Genomic DNA, 23,124 nt, shown 5'->3' on the forward strand with positions numbered 1-23,124 from the left:
AAACTATACCATTTTATATCTTCATTCAAAGACTCAATCATGGAGACTCTTACTGACAGTTGTGGCTGCTTTGTGTGATGTATAGTTGTCTTTACCTTCTTGTGCTGTTGTCTGTGCCCAATAGTGTTTGTACCATGCTCTGTGCTGTTGCCATGTTGTGCTTCTGCCATGTTGTGTTGTCATGTGTTGCTGCCATGCTATGTTGTTGTATTAGGTCTCTCTTTATGTAGTGTTGTGGTGTCTCTCTTGTCGTGATGTGTGTGTTGTCCTATATATTTATTTTATTTAAAATGTTTAATCCCAGCAGGAGGCCTATTGGTAGGCCGTCAGTGTAAATAAACATTTGTTCTAAACTGACTTGCCTGGTTAAATAAAGGTTCAACTGGGCCATACCTCAGACTGTGACCTTGAGTTCAGCCTGGGCCCTAGCCTCCCGCCCTCTCCTGTCCTCCTAATCCTCTCACTGCTTCCCTCACGTCCACCCAGAGCCCTGGAAAGACCTCTGAACATAACGTGTCACCCCACTTTCCTAGAAAGGTGCAAGCGAGCAAGGATTAGGCCTATATGGTACGAAACCACACATGCACACACTGACTCTCATGAACATGCATTTGTATTTCCTGGGGATTTTCTCACAGTCACCATGCCGAAGCCCATCCTCCTTTTGTTGCAAAGCGGAAAAGCTTTTCTAGGAAAAGGAATGATGAAAGGGCTTTGTTGTGTTCGTGTTTGGATCTGGATCTGGTGACTCCCCCGCCCTGTCCAGCCAAGTGCTGCGTTCAGTATGATACAGTCAGCGCTCCACGAAACCCAGTAGCCCTCAGAGGGTAAATGAGGGAGGAACCATAGTTCACAGAACTCTTCTGCACTGATGGTTTGTGGTGGTTTGTACCATCACTGCACCGTGGGTATTATTCCCCTATAACTTCTGCTGGTTGCACTTACCTGTAGGTTTCTACCCTAACCTCAGCTTTTGCATTTGAACAAGTTCTGGTTGGGGCATTTAGAATGCTACAATAATAGAAACACACTGATAACATTAAACAATTCATTAAAAGCTAGTAGAAAGAAAAGGAAGTGCTTCTTGGATACAAAATCATAGAGCTTTGTTGCAAAAACGTTGACTTTTTTATACTTTTTTGGGGGCAGGGTTTTAATTAATTGAACCTTGAAATGCTTTGAAATGCACTCGATCTGCTCAGTACAGTTACAGCAGTGGTAACCAACCTTTTCATGCTAAAGCATGACTTTAAAAAATGTAAACATATTATTAAAAACATTTCTGTAGCAATTAAGTTTGTGAAGTAGGCTACAGGCCCATTGCATTATCACTGCATATTGGCTATGCTTGAATTGCCCTGCCAATGTTGTTCTTTGGAAATTATATTTAAAAAATATAGTATATATGATCACCCTGGATATAGATCAATTGTTGTGTTACATTTATTTTTATTTTTGAACTGGACTGACGGCCTGCATCTGGTCAGTCTGAGGGGAAGGGGGCAGCATAGTGGCTGTCTCTGACCATCCCTCCGCCCTTCTTCCTTCCGCTGAGAAAAGGGGACACATCTTCCAGCTGATGGCAAAACTGAAGTTGCACTGAATTATTTCTCCTCATGCACCAATTCATGTTACTCCTATCAACAGAAAAAGTGAAATATTCCTCAATATTAAAAAAGAGAAACACTAATAATAACAACGCAAGCTTATCGGAAGACTTTGCTATACCCCTTCATTGCAACTGCAGTGCTGGTTGCAGCGTGTGGAAGTAGGAAGAAAGCACATTTTATGGCTTATAAAGGTGTTGAACAAAGTGTTGACAGTGCTGAATAACAACTTAAACACAAACTTACACAAACAGCAGCTCTTTGCTGTATTCGTTGAGTCTCTCTAGTCATGGTTTTAAACATTTTGAAATCTCACAGTATCAACTTTGCTGTGCATTTGAACTTCAAGGCTTCTTTTTACAGTCTACAGCTTGAAGGAAACTGTGCAGACATGGTGATCTGAGCTACCTGATTGGCCAGAGGTAGGCTTGATTTGCTCTCTGGGCCTGCTGGGTAGGCGGAGTTCTATCATCACACACATGAAGTGGTTAAAAATGGGAACAGTTTGCCTTCCTGGCACTAGGGCTGCTGAATCAAGTGCACCTACCGCCAACAGCGCGAAACGAATACAAAAAAAATAAAAAATTCGACTAGGAATGCCTTGGAGAGCGACTGGTAACCACTGAGTTAGCGCATAGGCCTGGATCCTTGTTATACAGAACTAGCACCTAGATGGTTTGCTGTGTAGCTTCTACTGACACACTATTTCCTCAAAGTAAGTTAAGGCACCAATGCCGTTTTGAGTTGTTGCAAAGCTTCTACATCACCCCCTGTTCTTGATCCTACAGAGAAACACGTCTTAATATCAAGAGTATTTATCTTGTCTTTCGGTCTCCCGCCTTGCAACACATAGTGGGGACTGGGGATATAAGAGGATAAAAGGACATTTGTTTTCAGATATGACCGCTAGCACATGGCCTGGGAGTCTGGCTTTACCAGTGACCTGCCACTGGCAAGCTATAGCTTTTAGCCTAAAGCAGTAATCAAATGGAAAAGCTACCCAGCTAAATAATTCTCTGCAGTAGAAATCAACAATCTTTACCCCAAGCTCACAATATCAACTGTCATATATGACCAGTCATTATTTGTTGTGATAAAGAAATATAATTTTGTTTCAGAAATATTAGGCCTAAATCCTTGGCTGTTATACATCCACCTGTCATCGTAACCTATATAGTTTATAATTCAAGGCTGTCTTACTGTAGCCATAATTGTTCCGCAATCAAAAGAACTTGGGGCTATCGCCATATTGGTATCCAGTGGGTCACATAAGTATAACACCTTGACAGTATCATTTTTGAAGTTCAATTCCTTTAATCAGGAAATCTAACATTAGTAGGACAGTATTGCAATCATTACTACCTCTTCTTTAAAATGGGATTCATACAGTAGCATGTCTGGAGGTTTCACCCTCAAGGATGAATTCATCTACTAATTCAACAGCAGTTGATCTTACACTGGAAAATTTGGCACACACGCACACACATTGCATTTGCAGTTAACTTGTCGCCACTGATCAGTGGTTACTGTAATGGTATAGATCTGTTGTTCTTGAATGGCTCTCTCTTCCTGTATTCCTGGTGTGCACTAGCGTGATAGTAATGCTGGTCTGCATTAACATGCTCGCCTAAAGGCTAGACGTTAGTTCCGAGGGAAATGGGATAGTGGCGCCATCTTAAGATCTGGGTCACGGTTTCCCAAACTCACAAAGTTCCCCAGATGCCTGCGGGCGTGATAATCTCGGATTCTGTATTGCTGTTCATCTCATGGCGACCAGCATATTGGTCGTCTTCCTGACCTATGAGACGCCACACAGCCACTAACTGTGCTTGACAGATTCTACCGCATGACTTAATGAAGCTCAAGTGTCTATTCTATAAATGCTGCGATGAGTCCTATGGTTCCAAAGAGGTGTTTTACTTTATACACCCAACTGTGATCGCTCTGGCTATTTCATTGTTTAAAAGAGGATGTAGGCTAATTGTCATAGCAGAGTTGTAAGTGTACATGGGTGTGTATGAATTGAATTGGTCTGGACAGAGCTGATACGATCTCCAAAGGATGATAGGACTTTTGATTCTTCTTGGGGCTCCTCAGGAACTTCCCTCACACCGTAACCGTATTTCCCTAAATGTCATCTCAAACTGCCAAATATAACGATGCACCATCTGCTAGCATCAAGTATGTATGTAAAACAAATTCTGGCGTTGACATACTTTCCTGCATGCGACACGGTCGGCTTTCTGCAGCATCCTTAGTCAAGTCCCTGATTTTAGATTTCCACTATATGAGCCCTAAGCTTTGAGAGTAGACCATGGGAATATCATGCAGTGCTGATTTAAAGCTTACCCCAGTAGTGCCTGCGGTCTATCCACTAAGTGTCTTAAAGAGACTGGTGGGACTGGGAGCCATGTCTTTATTAAGGGTGGCTCCCGCCAAAATGAGCTGTGATGTTGGAGTTCGGAATGATACAATTGGTAGCGTACACTCCCAGCCTGTCTGCGATAGGGAAATAAAAGGCGTAAGCCTACATGTTTCACAGGCCTCGGCTAAATGTCTACTTTGAGACAAAATGGCGGGCAAATGGAACCAGAAAGCCCCCCCCCCACCCCCACACCCTAAACCTGATTTGGCCATTAATGGAGCGTGTTAACTTAATCAGTTAGGCAGTGACCCAGCACGGCTCAGCTCGGCCTGGTCCGGCCTTGGCCCACACAATGCCTCCCCACTTCCTTATGCTCTCTCTCCTACACTATTTTTCTTTTTTTTCTCGGTCTCTCGCACTCTCCTCCACTTATACCTCTTTCTCTCTCTTATTCTCTCCCCCACTATGTTTTTGTCTCAGTATTGTATGCTTCCTGGAGGGATAAGTGCTGGTGCTGATGTGAGAATGAGGGTAAAGAGATCTGGGGGGGTGGGTGTTTAATGACATTGCTGTTGATTCTGCAGCCATCTGGTGTGTGTGTGTGTGTGTGTGTGTGTGTGTGTGTGTGTGTGTGTGTGTGTGTGTGTTTATGAGCGACTGAGTAAAGAAATGTGTCAGAAGTGAGAGAGAGAGAGCGATAACAGATTTAATGTGAGTTGAGGAAAACACATGGAGTGAGATGTTTCTTTATTCTGTATGTCTACCACAATCTCTGTGTGCATTTGACATAAGTCACAAATATAACTATGATCTGTGAATATATACAAATATTTTATAAATAAAACCATAATCTGTAAATATGTAAATATATTTCACCTATATTCCCCTTAAGTCACAAATTCACTCATGATCTTTATACACTATCCAAAAGTATGTGGACACCTCTTTAAATGAGTGGATTTGGCGATTTCAGCCACACCCGTTGCTGACAGGTGTATAAAATCGAGCACACAGCCATGTAATCTCCATAGACAAACATTGGCAGTAGACTGGCCTTACTGAAGAGCTCAGTGACTTTCAACGGAGCTAAGGATGCCACCTTTCCAACAAGACAGTTTGTAACATTTCTGCAATGCTAGAGCTGCCCCGGTCAACTAAGTGCTGTTATTGTGAAGTGGAAACATCTAGGAGCAACAATGGCTCAGCCGCAAAGTGGTAGGTCACACAAGATCACAGAACGGGACCGCCGAGTGCTGAAGAGTGTGGCATGTAAAAATCGTCTGTCCTCGGTTGCAACACTCATTACCAAGTTCCAAACTGTTTCTGGACGTAAGGTCAGCACAATAACTGTTCCTCGGGAGCGTCATGTAATGGGTTTCCATGGCCGAGCAGCCACACGCAAGCCTAAGATCGCCATGTGCAATGCCAAGCGTCGGCTGGAGTGGTGTAAAGCTGGCCGCCTTTGGACTCTGGAGCAGTGGAAACGTGTTCTCTAGAGTGATGAATCATGTTTTACCATCTGGCAGTCCGACGTACAAATCGTGTTTGGCAGATGCCAGGAGAACGCTACCTGCCCCAATGCATAGTGCCAACTGGAAAGTTTGGAGGAAGTGGAGGAATAATGGTTTGGGGCTGTTTTTTCATGGTTTGGGCTAGGCCCCTTAGTTCCAGTGAAGGAAAATCTTAACACTACAGTACACAATGACATTATATAGACAACTCTGCTTCCAACAGTTTGTGGAAGGCCCTTTCCTGGTTCAGCATGACATTGGACACCTTGCACAAAGCGAGGTCCACACAGAAAGGGTTTGTTGGCCTGCACAGAGCCCTGACCTCAACCCCATCGAACACCTTTTGAGATTAATTGGAACGCCGACTCCGAGCCAGGCCTCACTCGCCCAATATCAGTGCCCGGCCTCACTAATGCTCTTGTGGCTGAATGGAAGCAAGTCCCTGCAGCAATGTTCCAACATCTAGTGGAAAGCCTTCGCCGAAGAGTGGTGGCTGTTATGCCAGCAAAGGGTGCCAACATTGTGGACACCAACGAGCAGGTGTCCACATACTTTCGGTCAGGTAGTGTATATTCAACATGGCTCACAAATGAAATGAAGAATGATTTGTGAGTAAATGTTTAGAAATCCCTGACATTAACAACTGTGGAATGTGCATTCAAAAAGTGCTTGTGGATCTCTATTCACCCACTAATTAATTTGTCATTTTTGTGTTCACTTGTAATGTATCAATATTAATATATAGCACAACTTTGGATTTCACCCTGGTGTCATAATCAAATAATTTAGACCGCTTGCAAGTTTTGACGGATTGGGAGTGAGCTTCTCTTCTCCCGCATCGACCATGCAGTGCAGGTAGCTAAAGTGATCGCTGTCTTCATTATGAAATGATCAACTTTACCCTGTATATGGAAAAACGACCATATATTATTTATTTTTTCTCTCAAGCAAAACTACCAAAACTACTGCTGATAGCGAACCTGAACATTCAAAATAAAATGTAATGTAAGCCCTGATGAGCATGTAGCCTACCTATAGCCAGATGAGAGTTGTCTCCGGTGGTAGCTTATGCTACTTTCCGGTAAAACATAATTGTCAACTGCGCAATTGACAACCAATGTCATTTGTTAGGATATTCTTTCACACAAAAAAAATGATATTGCGCAAACCATTTTACAAACGTATGAATGCTGAATGTGACATGCAGATGTGTCAGATCAGGAATAGGCCTACAGTGCCTTTTTAGAATGCATTCACACACTGTTACCCTTTTCACATTTTGTTGTTACAGCCTGAATTTCAGATGGATTAAATTTCGATTTTGTTTCACTGGCCTACACACACAGTAGAATTATGTTTTTAAAAAATTATTTACAAATGTATAAATGAAAAGTCATTAAATATATGGTGAGTATTTGTGAAATATTTTTTAATTTACGGATTATGGTTTACTTTACTAAATGTTTTGCTATATTTATAGATCATAGTTTTATTTGTGTTATGTTGAATATACACACGGATCATGGTGGACATAATTACAGAATACAGTAACACATCTCACTACAGAAACTCATCGGCATGGGATATCCACCTTTATCAAAAGGAGTAGATGAGGATAGACTGAAAGAGGGGGAGAGGAGCAGCAATTTATCTATGAATTACAGCTCTATTGAGGCTTCAATAGAGAAAGAATGAGGGAGGATGGAGAGAGGGATGAGAAAGAAGTCAAGCAAGGCAGGGAGGTTTAAGCCCACTGAAAATGTGTGATTACGGATTGAGCTGCGAGAGGGGGTGGGAGAGCCCACAACAGCATATTGCAAGGACAGGACAACAAAGCCTCTCGTTTGGGAGAGAGAAAGAGAAGGAGAGGATGGAGCGTGGGTGACGAGTCGGCAGATTACCGTTCTTATCTGTGTGTTTTTTGGACTTCATTCTGGAACTGATTGGACCTTCTGTTTTAACCTTGCCGAGCAACTTGTAGAAGAAAGTATTGTTTGTTATTTAAAGAAATTGTAATAAATTCTTAATTGACTCCTGGACCCTACCCAAATCCTAACATACATGAAGGGGAAAGGGGTTGGAATGGGGCATTCCTCTAGTCCCAAATCTGTAAAACTGTGTGTAGTGTGAGTTGTTTGCAATTTCTACTAAATATTTTCTTAGACATACAAAGCTTCAAGCACCATTATATGGGAGGGAAGTCAATGAATCAACATCATTTGCCCGATATCTTGATTAATTGCAGCGCCCAGAAAAGTCACAGGAGCAGAGGACACAACTATGTAGGTGACGATGCCTGTACAGTATGTTTGTGTCTACCTCCGTGTGTGTACAGTATTTGCTCGCTGTACAGGACCAGGAGGGTACAGATTTAGCAACGGAGCTGGAGAGGGGATGAGAGCATTAAGCCTGCTCAGCAGGCTGCGAATAGCAGGCCCCAGGACAGGAACAGGACTGGACTGGACCGGCCAAACATAGAGAGGGGAGAGAGAGACGATCAACAACCGCAGTGCTAATACATTTGTCAGTGCCATTGAGACCATGACTCTGCCGTCAAATTTAGACTGCGGAGAGAGAATCAGTGGGCGTGCAGAAGCTGTTTCTGCTTCTTGTTCTAATTCTTTTCACGTTCGTTCTTGCTCTACTACCCCCTTCATCCAGATGTCTGCTCAGCTAGCCTCCAGATGTCCTCTCCCTCCCCTCCCATAGTGGAGAGGTGCTTTCTACGCACACACACACACCACCCATCGTGGCTGTGTTTATCTCCCTCTCCGGGGAGGATTAGTGCTCCTCATCAGTGCCTGCCGCCGCCCTCGTCGGCCTCCTGCCACCTCATTGGCTGCTGCTCTCAGGACCACCGCTGACTGGAGATCACTGTGACGACCAGGAAGGGGGAGTTCTGTTATTGCCGTGGTGGTGGGGAGGCGACCACTCACCAAATCACCGACCAACTGGGACCCCCAAAACATTGTGAGGAAAAAAAGGATTGAAGGAAATAGAAAAAATATAATAACAAGGGATTAACTGTCGGCTTCAACGGAGCAATCAGGGAGTTCGTTGAAAACGGCACCAAAAAACACCCAGATTCTCTCTCTCTCTCTCTCTCTCTCTCTCTCTCTCTCTGCCTCTCTCTCTCTGCCTCTCTCTGTCTCTCTCTGTGTGTGCTAAGTTGCTGGTCGAAGTGGACAGCTGTTCAAAAACAAGGGAAGAGGGATGGAGGAAAAAAACAGTGAAATAAAAAACAGCCCTTGGGTAAAAGACTCATTCTACATCCTCTTGTTTTCTAAAGCCACCATAATATAATGAGAGAGAGGTGCATCGCTGAACGAGTGCAGCATGCATCAGCACTGAGGCAGAACGAAGGAAGGAGCGGCGTGTGAGAGAGACGGTGACAGCCTGTGATAGAGGGATGAGGGAGGAGTGCAAGGGAGAGAGAGCAGAACTGGAAGGTCATTACCACTAGGCGAGACAGAAATTAACAGGGATCTGTCACCCTTTGACACCTACTCTCTTAAAGGCTACCTTCAACACAAATCAACAAAAGAACTGATACCTGCTGCATTCGCATATAGGAAACCCCTCCACAGAACCTGACTCAACCAGCCAATGCATTCCCAGAGGAATGGCCTATGTCCATTGTGAAGAGGACACTCGTACCTTGTTCCTATCCTTCTAAATGTACCTAACCAAAGAACTTGGTCACTTGTTATGACTGTCTGACCACAACATCCTCTTTTGACTGCGACCCAAACCAGGAATTGGCCTCTGTCTACAGAAAGGAAGAAGGGAATATCTTTGACCAGCCGCTGCTAAGAGGAATAGCCTCATCTGTTGTTCACGAGAACACACACTGGATTGGTGAATGTGTCTCAAACCAAGACGGACTAGGTGTACTAAAGAGACATCCCTATTCCCAAGAATCCCTACACTGTACTACAAACAGGAATATCTGTATCGGTTGACGTAAACACATACTGGAGGGGTAGGCTGAGGCAATTGGAGAGCTGACAGACAGATTGACCGTCAGACAGGCGGCATTTGATCTCAACATGGGAGAGACAGCCGAGTACCAGCGACTGTCCAGCGATGACGAGGAGGTAGTTCCCTTCACACCCACACCTATCATATAATGATGGTCACTTGTTTTCGAACAGTACTGCTGTCCTGCTAGCTATTTATCGGTAGAATATGCAGCATGCATTATGACATGCCAGGAAGTATGTGTCTGTGTGTCTTTCAGGTCCTCTTCTTGTGGGTGTACCTGAAAGTAGTCAGTTTATTATTTATTAGTCATTATTTTGATTGTGGGCGAGGTATTTCAAGTCTACTGATTCAACAAATTACTGTCTTTTCATATCTGCCCAAGTCTAGTGCTTTGTATTGTAGTCTGAATTTAAAGCACTCCACTAGGGTTATGTGCCCTCTGTGTGTATACTCAATTTATGCTGCGTGTGTTCCAGGTACCAATCTGGTAGAATAATCATAGCCATCCTTTTTCTCCCATTGGTTGAACAAATGCAATGTTTACGGCTAAGCTAGCTATATTGTTTGTGTCTCTATCTGTAATGGTCTGTGTGTCTGCTCAACCCTTCTGTTCATGACCCAGTCACACACTCACCCAGCCTACGTTATTGAATGCAGAACCATGAGGTCATAGATGAAGTGCTGCTGACTGAGCTTCGTGATAGGACTCACCCACACCCTGCTCTGTCCTCCATCCATCCTTCTCTCTCATTTTCTTTCCCTCCTTTCTCATTAGTGTGATATGCAGTCTCTGCATTGACAGAGTAGCCTGTTCTGTTAGGTCGGGGGAGGAGGGCTATGGTTGCCAAAGAGGAGCTAGCTATGCCAGGGAGTGCCTTCTGAGGAGAAAAGTGTCTTTTGACTTTGTTTTTTCATAACCTGTACATTACCCAGCGTGTGTGTTTTGTCTATTTTCCTCGATTGGTTTCTCTTTTTTTTTGCTGGGCATGTAAAGTACATATTGACCTTGCAAAGAAGTCAGGTGTGCGTTGTCTCTGACCAGAATGTTGGTGCTCGGGTTGGTTGGCTGTAGGCTCAATTTCCGTCTGGCTTTAAGGTGGAGCTCGTGTCAAACACACGTTAGTTTGATATTTTGTAATGTAAAAACTGGCGCACTGGCATTTTCCAGCCCTAAAGCCAGGTTTGGCAATTTACCTGTCTTCTATTAGCTCGCTTGCGCTGAGATGCGTGTGGTGGAAATGTTTGAGGTTTGTCCTTAAAAACATGATCCAAAGTGCTCATTTCAGGCAGCGCTGATATTTAAGACCAACCAAAAGCTGGTTTTAGCGGTAACGCTGTTGGTTATGGCATGAATTTTGACAGCGGATACGAAGCCTATCCATCCGTGAATCACAGTGCCCATATGTGACCCACCATCTGTATCCGGCCCTACGTAGCAACATTTGAATGTTTTTTTTTTTTTTTTTTTTTTTTTTTTTTTTTTTACATTGGTAGAGACTCAGAGCTACAAAATGGTATATAATACACTACAAATTAGGAACAATGGGAAAGTAATCCTGCTTTGAAAGTTGATCAACTTTGGTAAACTCACTTTTGAGGAAATGGCCTTTGAATATTTTGATACTACTACTGGAGAGCCCTTCTTTTTCTACACCCATTCAACATTGTTCACACCCTCTTAAGCCTATGCCCCACCCATCTCTTTAAGGGTTGATCCAAGCATTCTGTACTAAGAGCAGTCAAGCACCCAAGCTAACTTGCTAGCTACTTCCAGATATCTAAGTGAGAGAGAACAGCTCACCTAACATTGCTCACCCTAGCAGAGCTGGTTAGGCTGTTATGTTATCCAGAGTAGAGGTCGACCGATTAATCGGAATGGCTGATTAATTAGGGCCGATTTCAAGTTTTCATAACAATCAGAAATCTGTATTTTTGGACACCGATTTGGCCGATTTAAATTATATATATTTTTTTACCTCTTTATTTAATCTTTATTTAACGTTTTTGTGACGCGGCAGTATTTTCGCGTCCGGATGAAATGCATGCCCAAATTCAAATGCCTGCTACTCATCCCCAGAAGATAAGATATGCATAGTATTAGTAGTAGATTTGGATAGAAAACACTCTGAAGTTTCTAAAACTCTTTGAATCATGTCTGTGAGTATAACAGAACTTATTTAGCAGGCGAAACCTCGAGGACAAACCATTCAGATTCTTTTTTTTTTTGAGGTCACTCTCTTTTCAATGGGTTTTCATTGGGATCCATATTTCTAAGGGACCTTCTTGCAGTTCCTATCGCTTCCACTGGATGTCAACCGTCTTTAGAAATTGGTTGAGGTTTTTCCTTTGTGTAATGAAGAAGTACGGCCATCTTGAATGAGGATAACTTTAAATGTACTGTTAGATAGAGGCATGTGACCAGAAAGCATGCTGCAGTTTGTTTTCCTCCTGTATTGAACACAGATCATCCCGTCTTCAATTTTATTGATTATTTACGTTAAAAAATACCTAAAGTTGTATTACAAAAGTAGTTTGAAATGTTTTGGCAAAGTTTACAGGTAACTTTTGAGATATTTTGTAGTCACGTTGCGCAAGTTAGAACCAGTGTTTTTCTGGATCAAACACGCCAAATAAATTGACAATTTGGATATATATCGACGGAATTAATCGAACAAAGGGACCATTGTGATGTTTATGGGACATATTGGAGTGCCAACAAAAGAAGCTCGTTAAAGGCAAGGCATGAATTATATTTTTATTTCTGCGTTTTGTGTCGCGCCTGCAGGTTTGAAATATGCTTTTCTCTCTTTGTTTATGGTGCTATCCTCAGATAATAGCATCAATTGCTTTAGCCAAAAAGCCTTTTTGAAATCTGACATGTTGGCTGGATTCACAACAAGTGTAGCTTTAATTTGCTATCTTGCATGTGTGATTTCATGAAAGATTGATTTTTATAGTAATTTATTTTAATTTGGTGCTCTGCATTTTGTCTGGCTTTTTGCCAGGTGGGACGCTACCGTCCCACATATCCCAGAGAGGTTACTAGGCAAGTCAGTTAAGAACACATTCTTATTTTCTATGACGGCCTAGGAACGGTGGGTTAACTGCCTCGTTCAGGAGCAGAACGACAGATTTTTACCTTGTCAGCTCGGGGGGATTCAATCTTGAAACCTTACAGTTAACTAGTCCAATGCTCTAACCACCTGATTACATTGCACTCCACGAGGAGTCTGCCTGTTACGCTAATGCAGTAAGCCAAGGTAAGTTGCTAGCTAGCATTAAACTTATAAAAAACAATCAATCAATCATAATCACTAGTTAACTACACATGGTTGATGATATTACTAGTTTATCTAGCGTGTCCTGCATTGCATATAATCGATGCAGTGCGTATTCGCGAAAAAGGACTGTCGTTGCTCCAATGTGTACCTAACCATAAACATCAATGCATTTCTTAAAATCAATACACAGAAGTGTATATTTTTAAACCTGCATATTTAGCTAAAATAAATCTAGGTTAGCAGGCAGTATTCAAATACGAGCCGTATTTCTGTGTGTTATTATGTTATAACTAAGTCTAGGATTTGATAGAGCAGTCTGACTGAGCGGTGGTAGGCACCAGCAGGCTCGTAAGCACTCATTCAAAAAGCACCTTTGTGCGTTTTGCCAGCAGCTCTTCGTTGTGCTTTAAGCATTAAGCTGTTTATGACTTGAAGCCTATCAACTCCCGAGATTAGGCTGGTGTAACCAATGTGAAATGGCTAGCTAGTTAGCGGGGTGCGCGCTAATAGCGTTTCAAACGTCACTCGCTCTGAGACTTGGAGTGGTTGTTCCCCTTGCTCTGCATGGGTAACGCTGCTTCGAGGGTGGCTGTTGTCAATGTGTTCCTGGTTCAAGCCCAGGTAGGAGCTGGGAGAGGGACGGAAGCTTTACTGTTACACTGGCAGTACTAAAGTGCCTGTAAGAACATCCAATAGTCAAAGGTTAATGAAATACAAATGGTATAGAGGGAAAAAGTCCTATAATAACTACAACCTAAAACCTATTACTTGGGAATATTGAAGAGCCATGTTAAAAGGAACCACCAGCTTTCATATGTTCTCATGTTCTGAGCAAGGAACTTAAACGTTAGCTTTCTTACATGGCACATATTGCACTTTTACTTTCTTCTCCAACACTTTGTTTTTGCATTATTTAAACCAAATTGAACATGTTTCATTATTTATTTGAGGCTAAATTGATTTTATTGATGTATTATATTAGGTTAAAATAAGTGTTCATTCAGTATTGTTGTAATTGTCATTATTTCAAAAAATCTGCTGATTAATCGGTATCGGCTTTTTTTGTTCCTCAAATAATCGGTATCGGTATCTGCGTTGAAAAATCATAATCGGTCGACCTCTAATCCAGAGTGTTGGTGACTGCAACTGTGCTGTCAGATTGTCCTTTGGTAAATTCAGAGCGTTTCAGGTTCAGAGCGCACACAGGACGCTCTGGCCAATGAGTAGGGTTGATCTGAACGTTCTGGACCTCACAACAGCAGTCAAGCACCCAAGTTAAGTTAACTGGCTAACATTGGCTAGCTTGCTAGCTACTTCCAGACACATAATGAGAGAACACCCCACTCTGACAATTTTACTCGCCCTAGCAGAGCTGGTTAGGCTGTTTTCATGTTATTCAGAGCGTTAGCGACTAACTGTGCTGCTGGCAACAATTTAATTACGTTTTTTTGCCAACGTTTACTGACATTGGCCATATTCCACGGGTGTTGAGCATTCATAAATTCACAAGTTATTCTGTGCTCAGACGAGAGTAGATGACCAGGCTGAATATACAAATGCACCCGAAATGGTTACTTGCATAGTGGAGTCTTTTGTTAAGACATGTAGCTAGCTAGGTAAACAATGAACCATAATCCCAACTAATGATGATACTGCAGGTAGCTAACCGACAAGGTTCAATGTTAGCTAGCTAACATTAGGCTATAGCTAGCCAAACAAATTGCTCTGAAATACGAATAATAATATTATACACGTAATGTTAGCTAGCCAGCTAACGTTAACTAGCTAGTTAACAGTGCACTTTAACTTGAAATGAAATGTGTAATATCTAGAAATGTAGCTAGCTAGACTATCTTACCCATATACATCATTCATGGATGGACGTGTCTCCTGTCGGATGTAATGATTGCCCTTAGTTTGAAGATGTAATCCGGAGACGGGTGTTTTCTCCATTTCATTAGATAACATACTCGAAATCCACTGATTTCAGAACATGGTCCTCCAGAAAGTGGAGAGCACCACTTAATGCAGTTTTACTACACGATACCTTTGAAAAAAAAGTTGTGTTAGACAGGATTACCTACAGTGCCTTGCGAAAGTATTCGGCCCCCTTGAACTTTGCGACCTTTTGCCACATTTCAGGCTTCAAACATAAAGATATAAAACTGTATTTTTTTGTGAAGAATCAACAACAAGTGGGACACAATCATGAAGTGGAACGACATTTATTGGATATTTCAAACTTTTTTAACAAATCAAAAACTGAAAAATTGGGCGTGCAAAATTATTCAGCCCCCTTAAGTTAATACTTTGTAGCGCCTCCTTTTGCTGCGATTACAGCTGTAAGTCGCTTGGGGTATGTCTAACAGTTTTGCACATCGAGAGACTGAAATGTTTTCCCATTCCTCCTTGCAAAACAGCTCGAGCTCAGTGAGGTTGGATGGAGAGCATTTGTGAACAGCAGTTTTCAGTTCTTTCCACAGATTCTCGATTGGATTCAGGTCTGGACTTTGACTTGGCCATTCTAACACCTGGATATGTTTATTTTTGAACCATTCCATTGTAGATTTTGCTTTATGTTTTGGATCACTGTCTTGTTGGAAGACAAATCTCCGTCCCAGTCTCAGGTCTTTTGCAGACTCCATCAGGTTTTCTTCCAGAATGGTCCTGTATTTGGCTCCATCCATCTTCCCATCAATTTTAACCATCTTCCCTGTCCCTGCTGAAGAAAAGCAGGCCCAAACCATGATGCTGCCACCACATGTTTGACAGTGGGGATGGTGTGTTCAGGGTGATGAGCTGTGTTGCTTTTACGCCAAACATAACATCTTGCATTGTTGCCAAAAAGTTCAATTTTGGTTTCATCTGACCAGAGCACCTTCTTCCACATGTTTGGTGTATCTCCCAGGTGGCTTGTGGCAAACTTTAAACAACACTTTTTATTTCATCCAGATTGATCATGGGCCTCTTGGCTGCATCTCTGATCAGTCTTCTCCTTGTATGAGCTGACAGTTTAGAGGGACAGCCAGGTCTTGGTAGATTTGCAGTGGTCTGATACTCCTTCCATTTCAATATTATCGCTTGCACAGTGCTCCTTGGGATGTTTAAAGCTTGGGAAATATTTTGTATCCAAATCCGGCTTTAAACTTCTTCACAACAGTATCTCGGACCTGCCTGGTGTGTTCCTTGTTCTTCATGATGCTCTCTGCGCTTTTAACGGACCTCTGAGACTATCACAGTGCAGGTGCATTTATACAGAGACTTGATTACACACAGGTGGATTGTATTTATCATCATTAGTCATTTAGGTCAACATTGGATCATTCAGAGATCCTCACTGAACTTCTGGAGAGAGTTTGCTGCACTGAAAGTAAAGGCGCTGAATAATTTTGCACGCCCAATTTTTCAGTTTTTGATTTGTTAAAAAAGTTTGAAATATACAATAAATGTCGTTCCACTACATGATTGTGTCCCACTTGTTGTTGATTCTTCACAAAAAAATACAGTTTTATATCTTCATGTTTGAAGCCTGAAATGTGGCAAAAGGTCGCAAAGTTCAATGGGGCCGAATACTTTCGCAAGGCACTGTACATACTGACCAGCTCAAATAGACAGAAGCGTGCTATATGGCAGACCAATCCAAACTCATCTCTCGGCATGTCCAGCCCACACATTATCTCAGTCAATCACGACTAGTGGGAAAGTTGTATTTTTCCGTGGCTAGCCAACTAGGCTCGTAATTTATCAATTGTAATTGTATTTACAGATGGCATACAAGTTTGTTATTAAGGCACATTAAAGTTTACATTTTCCAGAAGGCATTTCTGCGAACAAATGTATCTTGATAACATTTTTAGAAACATTCAAATGCCTCTCCTTTGAAGTAGTGACGTGCGACACACACCTAGCTTCTTGAAACGGGTCACATAAGGGCATGGAACAAGAGTAGCCTAATGTGCTTTGAGTGCCTTTTTATACTTCGTATTTAGAAACATAAACAGTTTATTTCCCATTTCGTTGTATTTGATTAAAAACCAAGCATAGCCTCCCATCTCAATTAAGGCTCTTTTTTTGTCTGCCCAATACAATCATGAAGTAGTCGACTGCCGATAAAGGGTTTGGCTCCTGAGACCGCTTGAAAATAAATATTAATCACCAAATCTTTATTAAAATGTCAAGTTTGAGAGGAATAAAATAGTGAGCTGACATTCCCTTTTTATCTATGGATTGTAGGCAGGTCCTGTTTTTGACGTGTGTAAAACCCCCTCTATGATGTAGAACCCAAGTTCACCTACTATATTGAAGGCTGGTTCAACAGCAATTTGTATTTTTATCTTGCCGATTTTATATCATTACATTTTACATGATTGCTTGTTTTTCATTTTAACTATATTGCAACCAAATTTATTAAAATGATTTACCTTCCTGGTTTGATGGTGATAATGTCCGTGGCACGCTTGAACTTCTGGAGATGTCTGGATGCAATCTGATCTGTAAGATAGTTCCGATTTATGTTCATAAAACAAGCCTATTTCGGAGCAGTATAATGCTGAGTGGACATTCTCCCTTTCTCTTTATATTGGACTTTGTCTAGCTACTGTGAAAAGTTTGTATGTGCGTAAAACCCTCCATAATCTGTGTTGTTTTAATATTATGTGCCCATGAAATGATGGTGCCTGTAAGTGTGACGTAGCCTATTTAAAACAACTTGTTTCATTTAAAGATATTCATGCCTGTCACACCCTGACCTTAGTATTCTTTGTTTTCCTTGTTATTTTGGTTAGGTCAGGGTGTGACATGGGTGATGTATGTGTTTTTTAACTTGTCTAGGGGTTTTGTATGTTTATGGGGCTGTTTCCTTTCTAGGTATATTGTATATCTATGGTTGCCTAGATTGGTTCTCAATTAGAGGCAGCTGTCTATCGTTGTCGCTGATTGGGAACCATATTTAGGCAGTCATATTCTGTGGGTACTTTGTGGGTGATTGTTTCCGTGTCTGTGTTTGTTTCACCACACGGTACTGTTTCGGTTATTCACGTTTCGTTTATTGTTTTGTAGTGTTTCGGTTTATTCATTAAAAACAACTATGGACACTTACCACGCTGCATTTTGGTCCTCCTCTCCTTCAACGGAAGAAAACCGTGACAATGCCGTCCTGCCTAGTTTGATCAGGGTCGTCATATTCAGTAGAGAATACACAACAGAAAATGTTTTAAAACATTCTGCATTGCAAAGGAAAATGAGCATAATGACCTGTTTCAGTCCATTTTCTTTCGTCAGTAATAATAAATGGGGACCCTCCGAAATCTCATTACCAGACTGATACGATGTCAATTCGTGCCAATGTGATCTGCATTGTCAGATGAAATTGCAACTATCTATATTAGGATGGGTTATCATTCAATTTGCGTTCTTGGACAGAATAGTATTGCTAAAAAGGAATTGACTTCATTGAATAGCCTACATCAACTAGGCACTTTGATCAATTGTGTAATGACACTTTTTAATTTCAAGCCTACCTTACTGGTAGTCTAAATTTGGAAAATTCATGGGACCCACTAATAATACATTATATTATTGTAATTGTCTGATATTTTATGCAAATTGAAAGGCTAATGGCCTATTTCACCCCTGCTGCTTGCTCAGTGGTGATATTTTTTTCAATCCAACTTTAAGGTGATTTACACTAAACAAAAATGTAAATTCAACATGCAACAATTTTTAAAGATTTTACTGAGTTACAGTTCAAATAAGGATTTCACTCAATTGAAATACATTCATAAGGCCCTAATTTATGGATTTCACATGACTGGGGATACAGATATGCATCTGTTGGTCACAGATACCTTTAAAAAAAAAAGTAGGGGAGTGGATCAGAAAACCAGTCGGTATCTGTTGATTGTGGCCTGTGGAATGTTGTCCCACTCTTCATTGGCTATGCGAAGTTGCTGGATATTGGAGGGAACTTGAACACGCTGTTGTACATGTCGATCCAAAGCATCCCTAGCGTGCTCAATGGTGAGTTTGCAGGCCATGGAAGAACTGGAAAAATGTCAGCTTCCAGGAATTGTGTACAGATTCTTGCGACATGGGACCATGCATTATCATGCTGAAACATGCAGTGATGGTGGTGGATGAATGGCACAACAATCTCGTCACGGTATCTCTGTGAATTCAAATTGCCGTCGATGAAATTACGTTGTGTTCCTTGTCTTTATGCCTGTCCGTTCCATAACACCACCGCCACCGCCATGGGGCACTCTGTTCACAATGTTGACATCAGCAAAACGACGCCATACACACGTTCTGCCATCTGCCCAGGTAGAGTTGAAACTGTGATTAATCTGCAACATATTCTTACATGTAAATATATCAGGCAACGACAAAAACAAATCTACATTAAAAAAAAAATCACATCTGCATACAGCTATTAAAAAATATATATATATTATTCTCATAATTCACCCACAGACATTGCAGGCATAGAAAGACTGGGATACAGATTATTTTAATTGTATTAATGATTTATAGGAGTGATGGGATGGGGTAGATCCTCATGAAGGACCTCTGAGCACAGAAGACGATCTGGAGCGTAGTTGCCTTCTTGAAGAGTGGTGTGATGGGTCAGATCTGCAGTGAAGAGAATCAGCGCATTACAACTTTATCAATTAGAGATTTTAAAAGAACTAGAAAAGGACATTCCTGAATAAACTTTGGACTCAGCTGCTAAATGTTTTTCCATGGTATTAGTTGTAGTTTGTGGAAGTTAGAGCTTGTCTTCAAAAAAGAGCAACTTGCTGATATACATACTTTGCGTCCTCCTCCAACGCGGCGGTCAGGGGCATATTTTAGGACATTCCAGAGGGCCTGCAACACATTTTCTGGCTTTTCATGGCACTTACTGTAAGCATAAAAATACATTTACGATTGGGATAATGTGGACATGCAGGACACGACAGAATAGTAAAATATATCTTTAACAGTCAGAATCTACTACACATTTCTCATTGTCTATGTCATGGAGCACACACTAGTGGTAGCAAAGGCATGTTATTCTTCTGTCACTTCATGTTGAAGTGGGAGACTAATTCATTGGTTATCAATCTGAAACATTTTAAGAAAGGGTATCAAAATTAGACAGTAGTAAATGCTAATGTTTTGCTTAATCCTAATACATCTAATAATCAAAAAACGTTTTGTTAACACACCGCTCAATATTCCTGAGGACATTGTCCCAAACAAAGGTTCCCCCAATTGAGGACAGCATGGCAGTCTTAGAAAAGAAAGTATGTGTAATGAGACAATAAAATATGATATTCTTCAAAAGTGATCTGTCATATCATTCCTGCAACAAACATGGTTAGAAATGGGTGTAATTGGAAAATATGTTCTTCTTCTCTGCAACTGTGCACGTGTTTGAGTGAGCGACAGGAAGAATGATCAAGAGGGAAAGGGGAAAACTTTACGTGGCTCACCAAGGAAGGTGCCTTTTGAATCAGGACAAGGGTTTTGCACCTGAAAATCAAGGCGAGTTAAATAGGTTTTTATTTGCTTTACAGCTTATATTATTTAGAAGCGGTGCTATTTCAATTGGATCTACTTACAATAAGATCGGGCAATCATGGGCAGCTGAATAGCGTGTATCTTGGAGAATCCAGTCTCACTCACTTAATGTAGAGAATTGTTTAAATGCTCATCAGGATAGCTAGTACAAACCATAGCTCTTACCAAGCTGGTTATTAGGAATCAATACAGAGCATCAAAGAGGAAAATAACATTTTGCACACACAACGTACTGTCAATGACTATGGGTTTAGGAAGGGGTTGTTCTGCTCTTTCCTTTCCCTGCGAGGTAGCAGAATAGATCACTGGTAACTGAGTGGGTGGCCAAGCACTGCTGTACAGGCCATGCATCAGGTCGTTGACATGCTTCAGGAACTGTAAAGACTGAGATGAATTATGATTAGCCATTACCTAAGGTTGTCACAAAGTTAGACTTAACTTAGCAACTACATTGACTATGTTGCCCCTCTGAATACTCCATAATGACAGTGAAAACGTGTGCAAATCTCATTTACATAAGTATTACCTTTGTTGCTTTGCACACGTGTATTGTACAATACAGTGCATTCGGAAAGTATTCAGACCCCTTTACCTTTTTCCACATTTTATTTTACAGCCTTATTCTGAAATGAATTAAATCTTTTTTTTCCCCTCATCAATCTACACAAAATACCCCATAATGACAAAGCAAAAATAGGTTATTGGAGCAAATTTATTACAAAATATAAAACTGATATTACATTTACATAAGGATTCAGATCCCTTACTCAGTACTTTGTTGAAGCACCTTTTGTAAGCTATTACAGCCTCGGTCGGGTCTTCTTGAGTACAGTGGTTCGTCCTTTAAAATTTGCAGCATACTGCGGCGCAGCTTGAATGGTACCGCAGAATTCTATGGCCAGTTATTTAAGTGTGAACCACTGGTACCATTCATGCTAGTTTGACCACAAGAAGGCATCTTTGAGAAGCATTTGATAGCCTTCAATAGTGGATTCATTAATTTTATTAATATTAAAGTTACGTTTTAGTTTGAACGTGCAGACTGGCACTAAGAACAGAACAGCGTTAACGTTTCCCTAGTCAGCGCCCTTATTAGTGCAATGCCCATTAAAGTATTGCCAGTGTGGGGGGGGTGGGGGTCCACCCCCCCTCCCCTTTCCTCCTCCCTTCTCCATGAGCTAGGTCGATCTTCTATGCACGGCTTCTATGCACAACAGGTTTTTGCATAATTCTAAATTAATAATCACTTTGTTTAAAAAATAACAATTTTGGAGATTTCATTTTCAAATAACGTAAAATGAAAAGGCCATTCTTGAACATTGGGTGAGACATTGTTATTAATTTGTAAATAAAGCCTGTTTGTTATTTATAATTATTTATTTATGTTTTTAGAGGGAGAGAAACCAAAAACCTACAGTCATCTCATGGGTCTACCAGTCGAGGCCGGCACGGGTATTGGAGCAGCCTCTGTAGCAACACAGCTTGCATTGCAGGCGCTGTACCATGTGACCGTTCGGGAGTGGCCTACAGTACTATAGTAAGAGCAAAATAATCCCAATAAAATAATAAAAACCTTAGTGTAACAACAGTTTTAGTAAGTAATAATGAAGTTGTGCACAATTATTAGTTTCTATTTAGGTTTATGTCGCCCATTCATTGTCAGAGACACAGTAGGACCCAAAAGCATAATCAGTGCTCTTACTCCCCCTTGCGCTGGTCTGGAGCAATCAAGTGGTGATGCAGGGTACCGTACTAAACCACAAGTTACCTCTAAGTCCCGCAGCATAACCGTAAACTTTTAGTGGAGCGACCACTGTATAATGTTACAAGTTTGGCACACCTGTATTTGGAGAGTTTCTCCCATTCTTCTCTGCAGATCCTCTCAAACTCCTTCAGGTTGGATGGGGAGCATCGCCTCACAGCTATTTTTCAGGTCTCTCCAGAGGTGTTCGATCGGGTTCAGGTCAGTGCTCTGGCTGGGCCACTCAAGGACATTCAGAGACTTGTCCCGAAGCCATTCCTGCATTGTCTTTGCTGTGTGCTTAGTGTCGTTGTCCTATTGGAAGGTGAACCTTTGCGCCAGTCTGAGGTCCTGAGCACTCTGGAGCAGGTTTTCATCAAGGGTCTCTGTACTTTTCCCCGTTCGACTTTCCCTCAATCCTGACTAGTCTCCAAGTCCCTGCTGCTGAAAAACATCCCCACAGCATGATGCTGCCACCACCATTCTTAACTGTCGGGATGGTGTCAGGTTTCCTCCATACGTGACGCTTGGCATTCAGGCCAAAGAGTTCAATTGTGGTTTCATCAGACCAGAGAGTCTTGTTTCTCATGGTCTGAGAGTCCTTAGGATGTCTTTTGGCAAACTCCAAGTGGGCTGTCATGTGGCTTCCGTTTGTCCACTACCATACAAGCGTGATTGGTGGAGTGCTACAGAAATGGTTGTCCTTCTGACAGGTTCTACTATCTCCACAGAGGAACTCTGGAGCTCTGGCAGAGTGACCATCGGGTTCTTGATCACCTCCCTGAGGTGGGGTATAGTGTGAAGAATGATGGGATTTAAAAAAAATGTTTTAACCCATTTTAGAATAAGGCGGTCACGTAGTCTTTTTAAAATTCTTTGCGCTCCGTCGAGTTGGTTGTGATGCCTTGCCAATTCAAGCAAATTTAAGTCAAAACTGTAGCTAACCCACTCAGGAACATTCAATGCTGTCTTGGTAAGAAACTCCAGTGTATATTTGGCCATGTGTTTAAGATTATGGTCTTACTAAATAGTGAGTTTGTCTCGCAGTGTTGGATGGAAAGCAGACTCAACC

The 23,124-nt window shown here is 41.6% G+C and overlaps 1 protein-coding gene across 5 annotated transcripts in view; it reads left to right on the forward strand.

The window, feature by feature from the left end:
• Window positions 1-23,124, forward strand: part of tnk2b (tyrosine kinase, non-receptor, 2b) — a 173,447-nt gene that overhangs the window by 55,427 nt on the left and 94,896 nt on the right. For 2 of the 5 annotated variants that reach the window (XM_090181790.1, XM_021612733.3), the window contains exon 1: window positions 8,365-9,580. The exons of the other annotated variants lie outside the window; for them this stretch is intronic. In XM_090181790.1, coding sequence (XP_090037916.1) covers window positions 9,533-9,580 — 48 coding nt within the window. In that variant the 5' untranslated portion in view covers window positions 8,365-9,532. Of the gene's footprint in view, window positions 1-8,364; window positions 9,581-23,124 lie in introns of those variants that run through there. 5 annotated transcript variants of the gene reach the window in all.

The sequence above is a fragment of the Oncorhynchus mykiss genome, chromosome 8, assembly GCF_057628025.1.
Source record: "Oncorhynchus mykiss isolate SJ-2025 chromosome 8, ASM5762802v1, whole genome shotgun sequence".
NCBI classification, from domain to species: domain Eukaryota; kingdom Metazoa; phylum Chordata; class Actinopteri; order Salmoniformes; family Salmonidae; genus Oncorhynchus; species Oncorhynchus mykiss.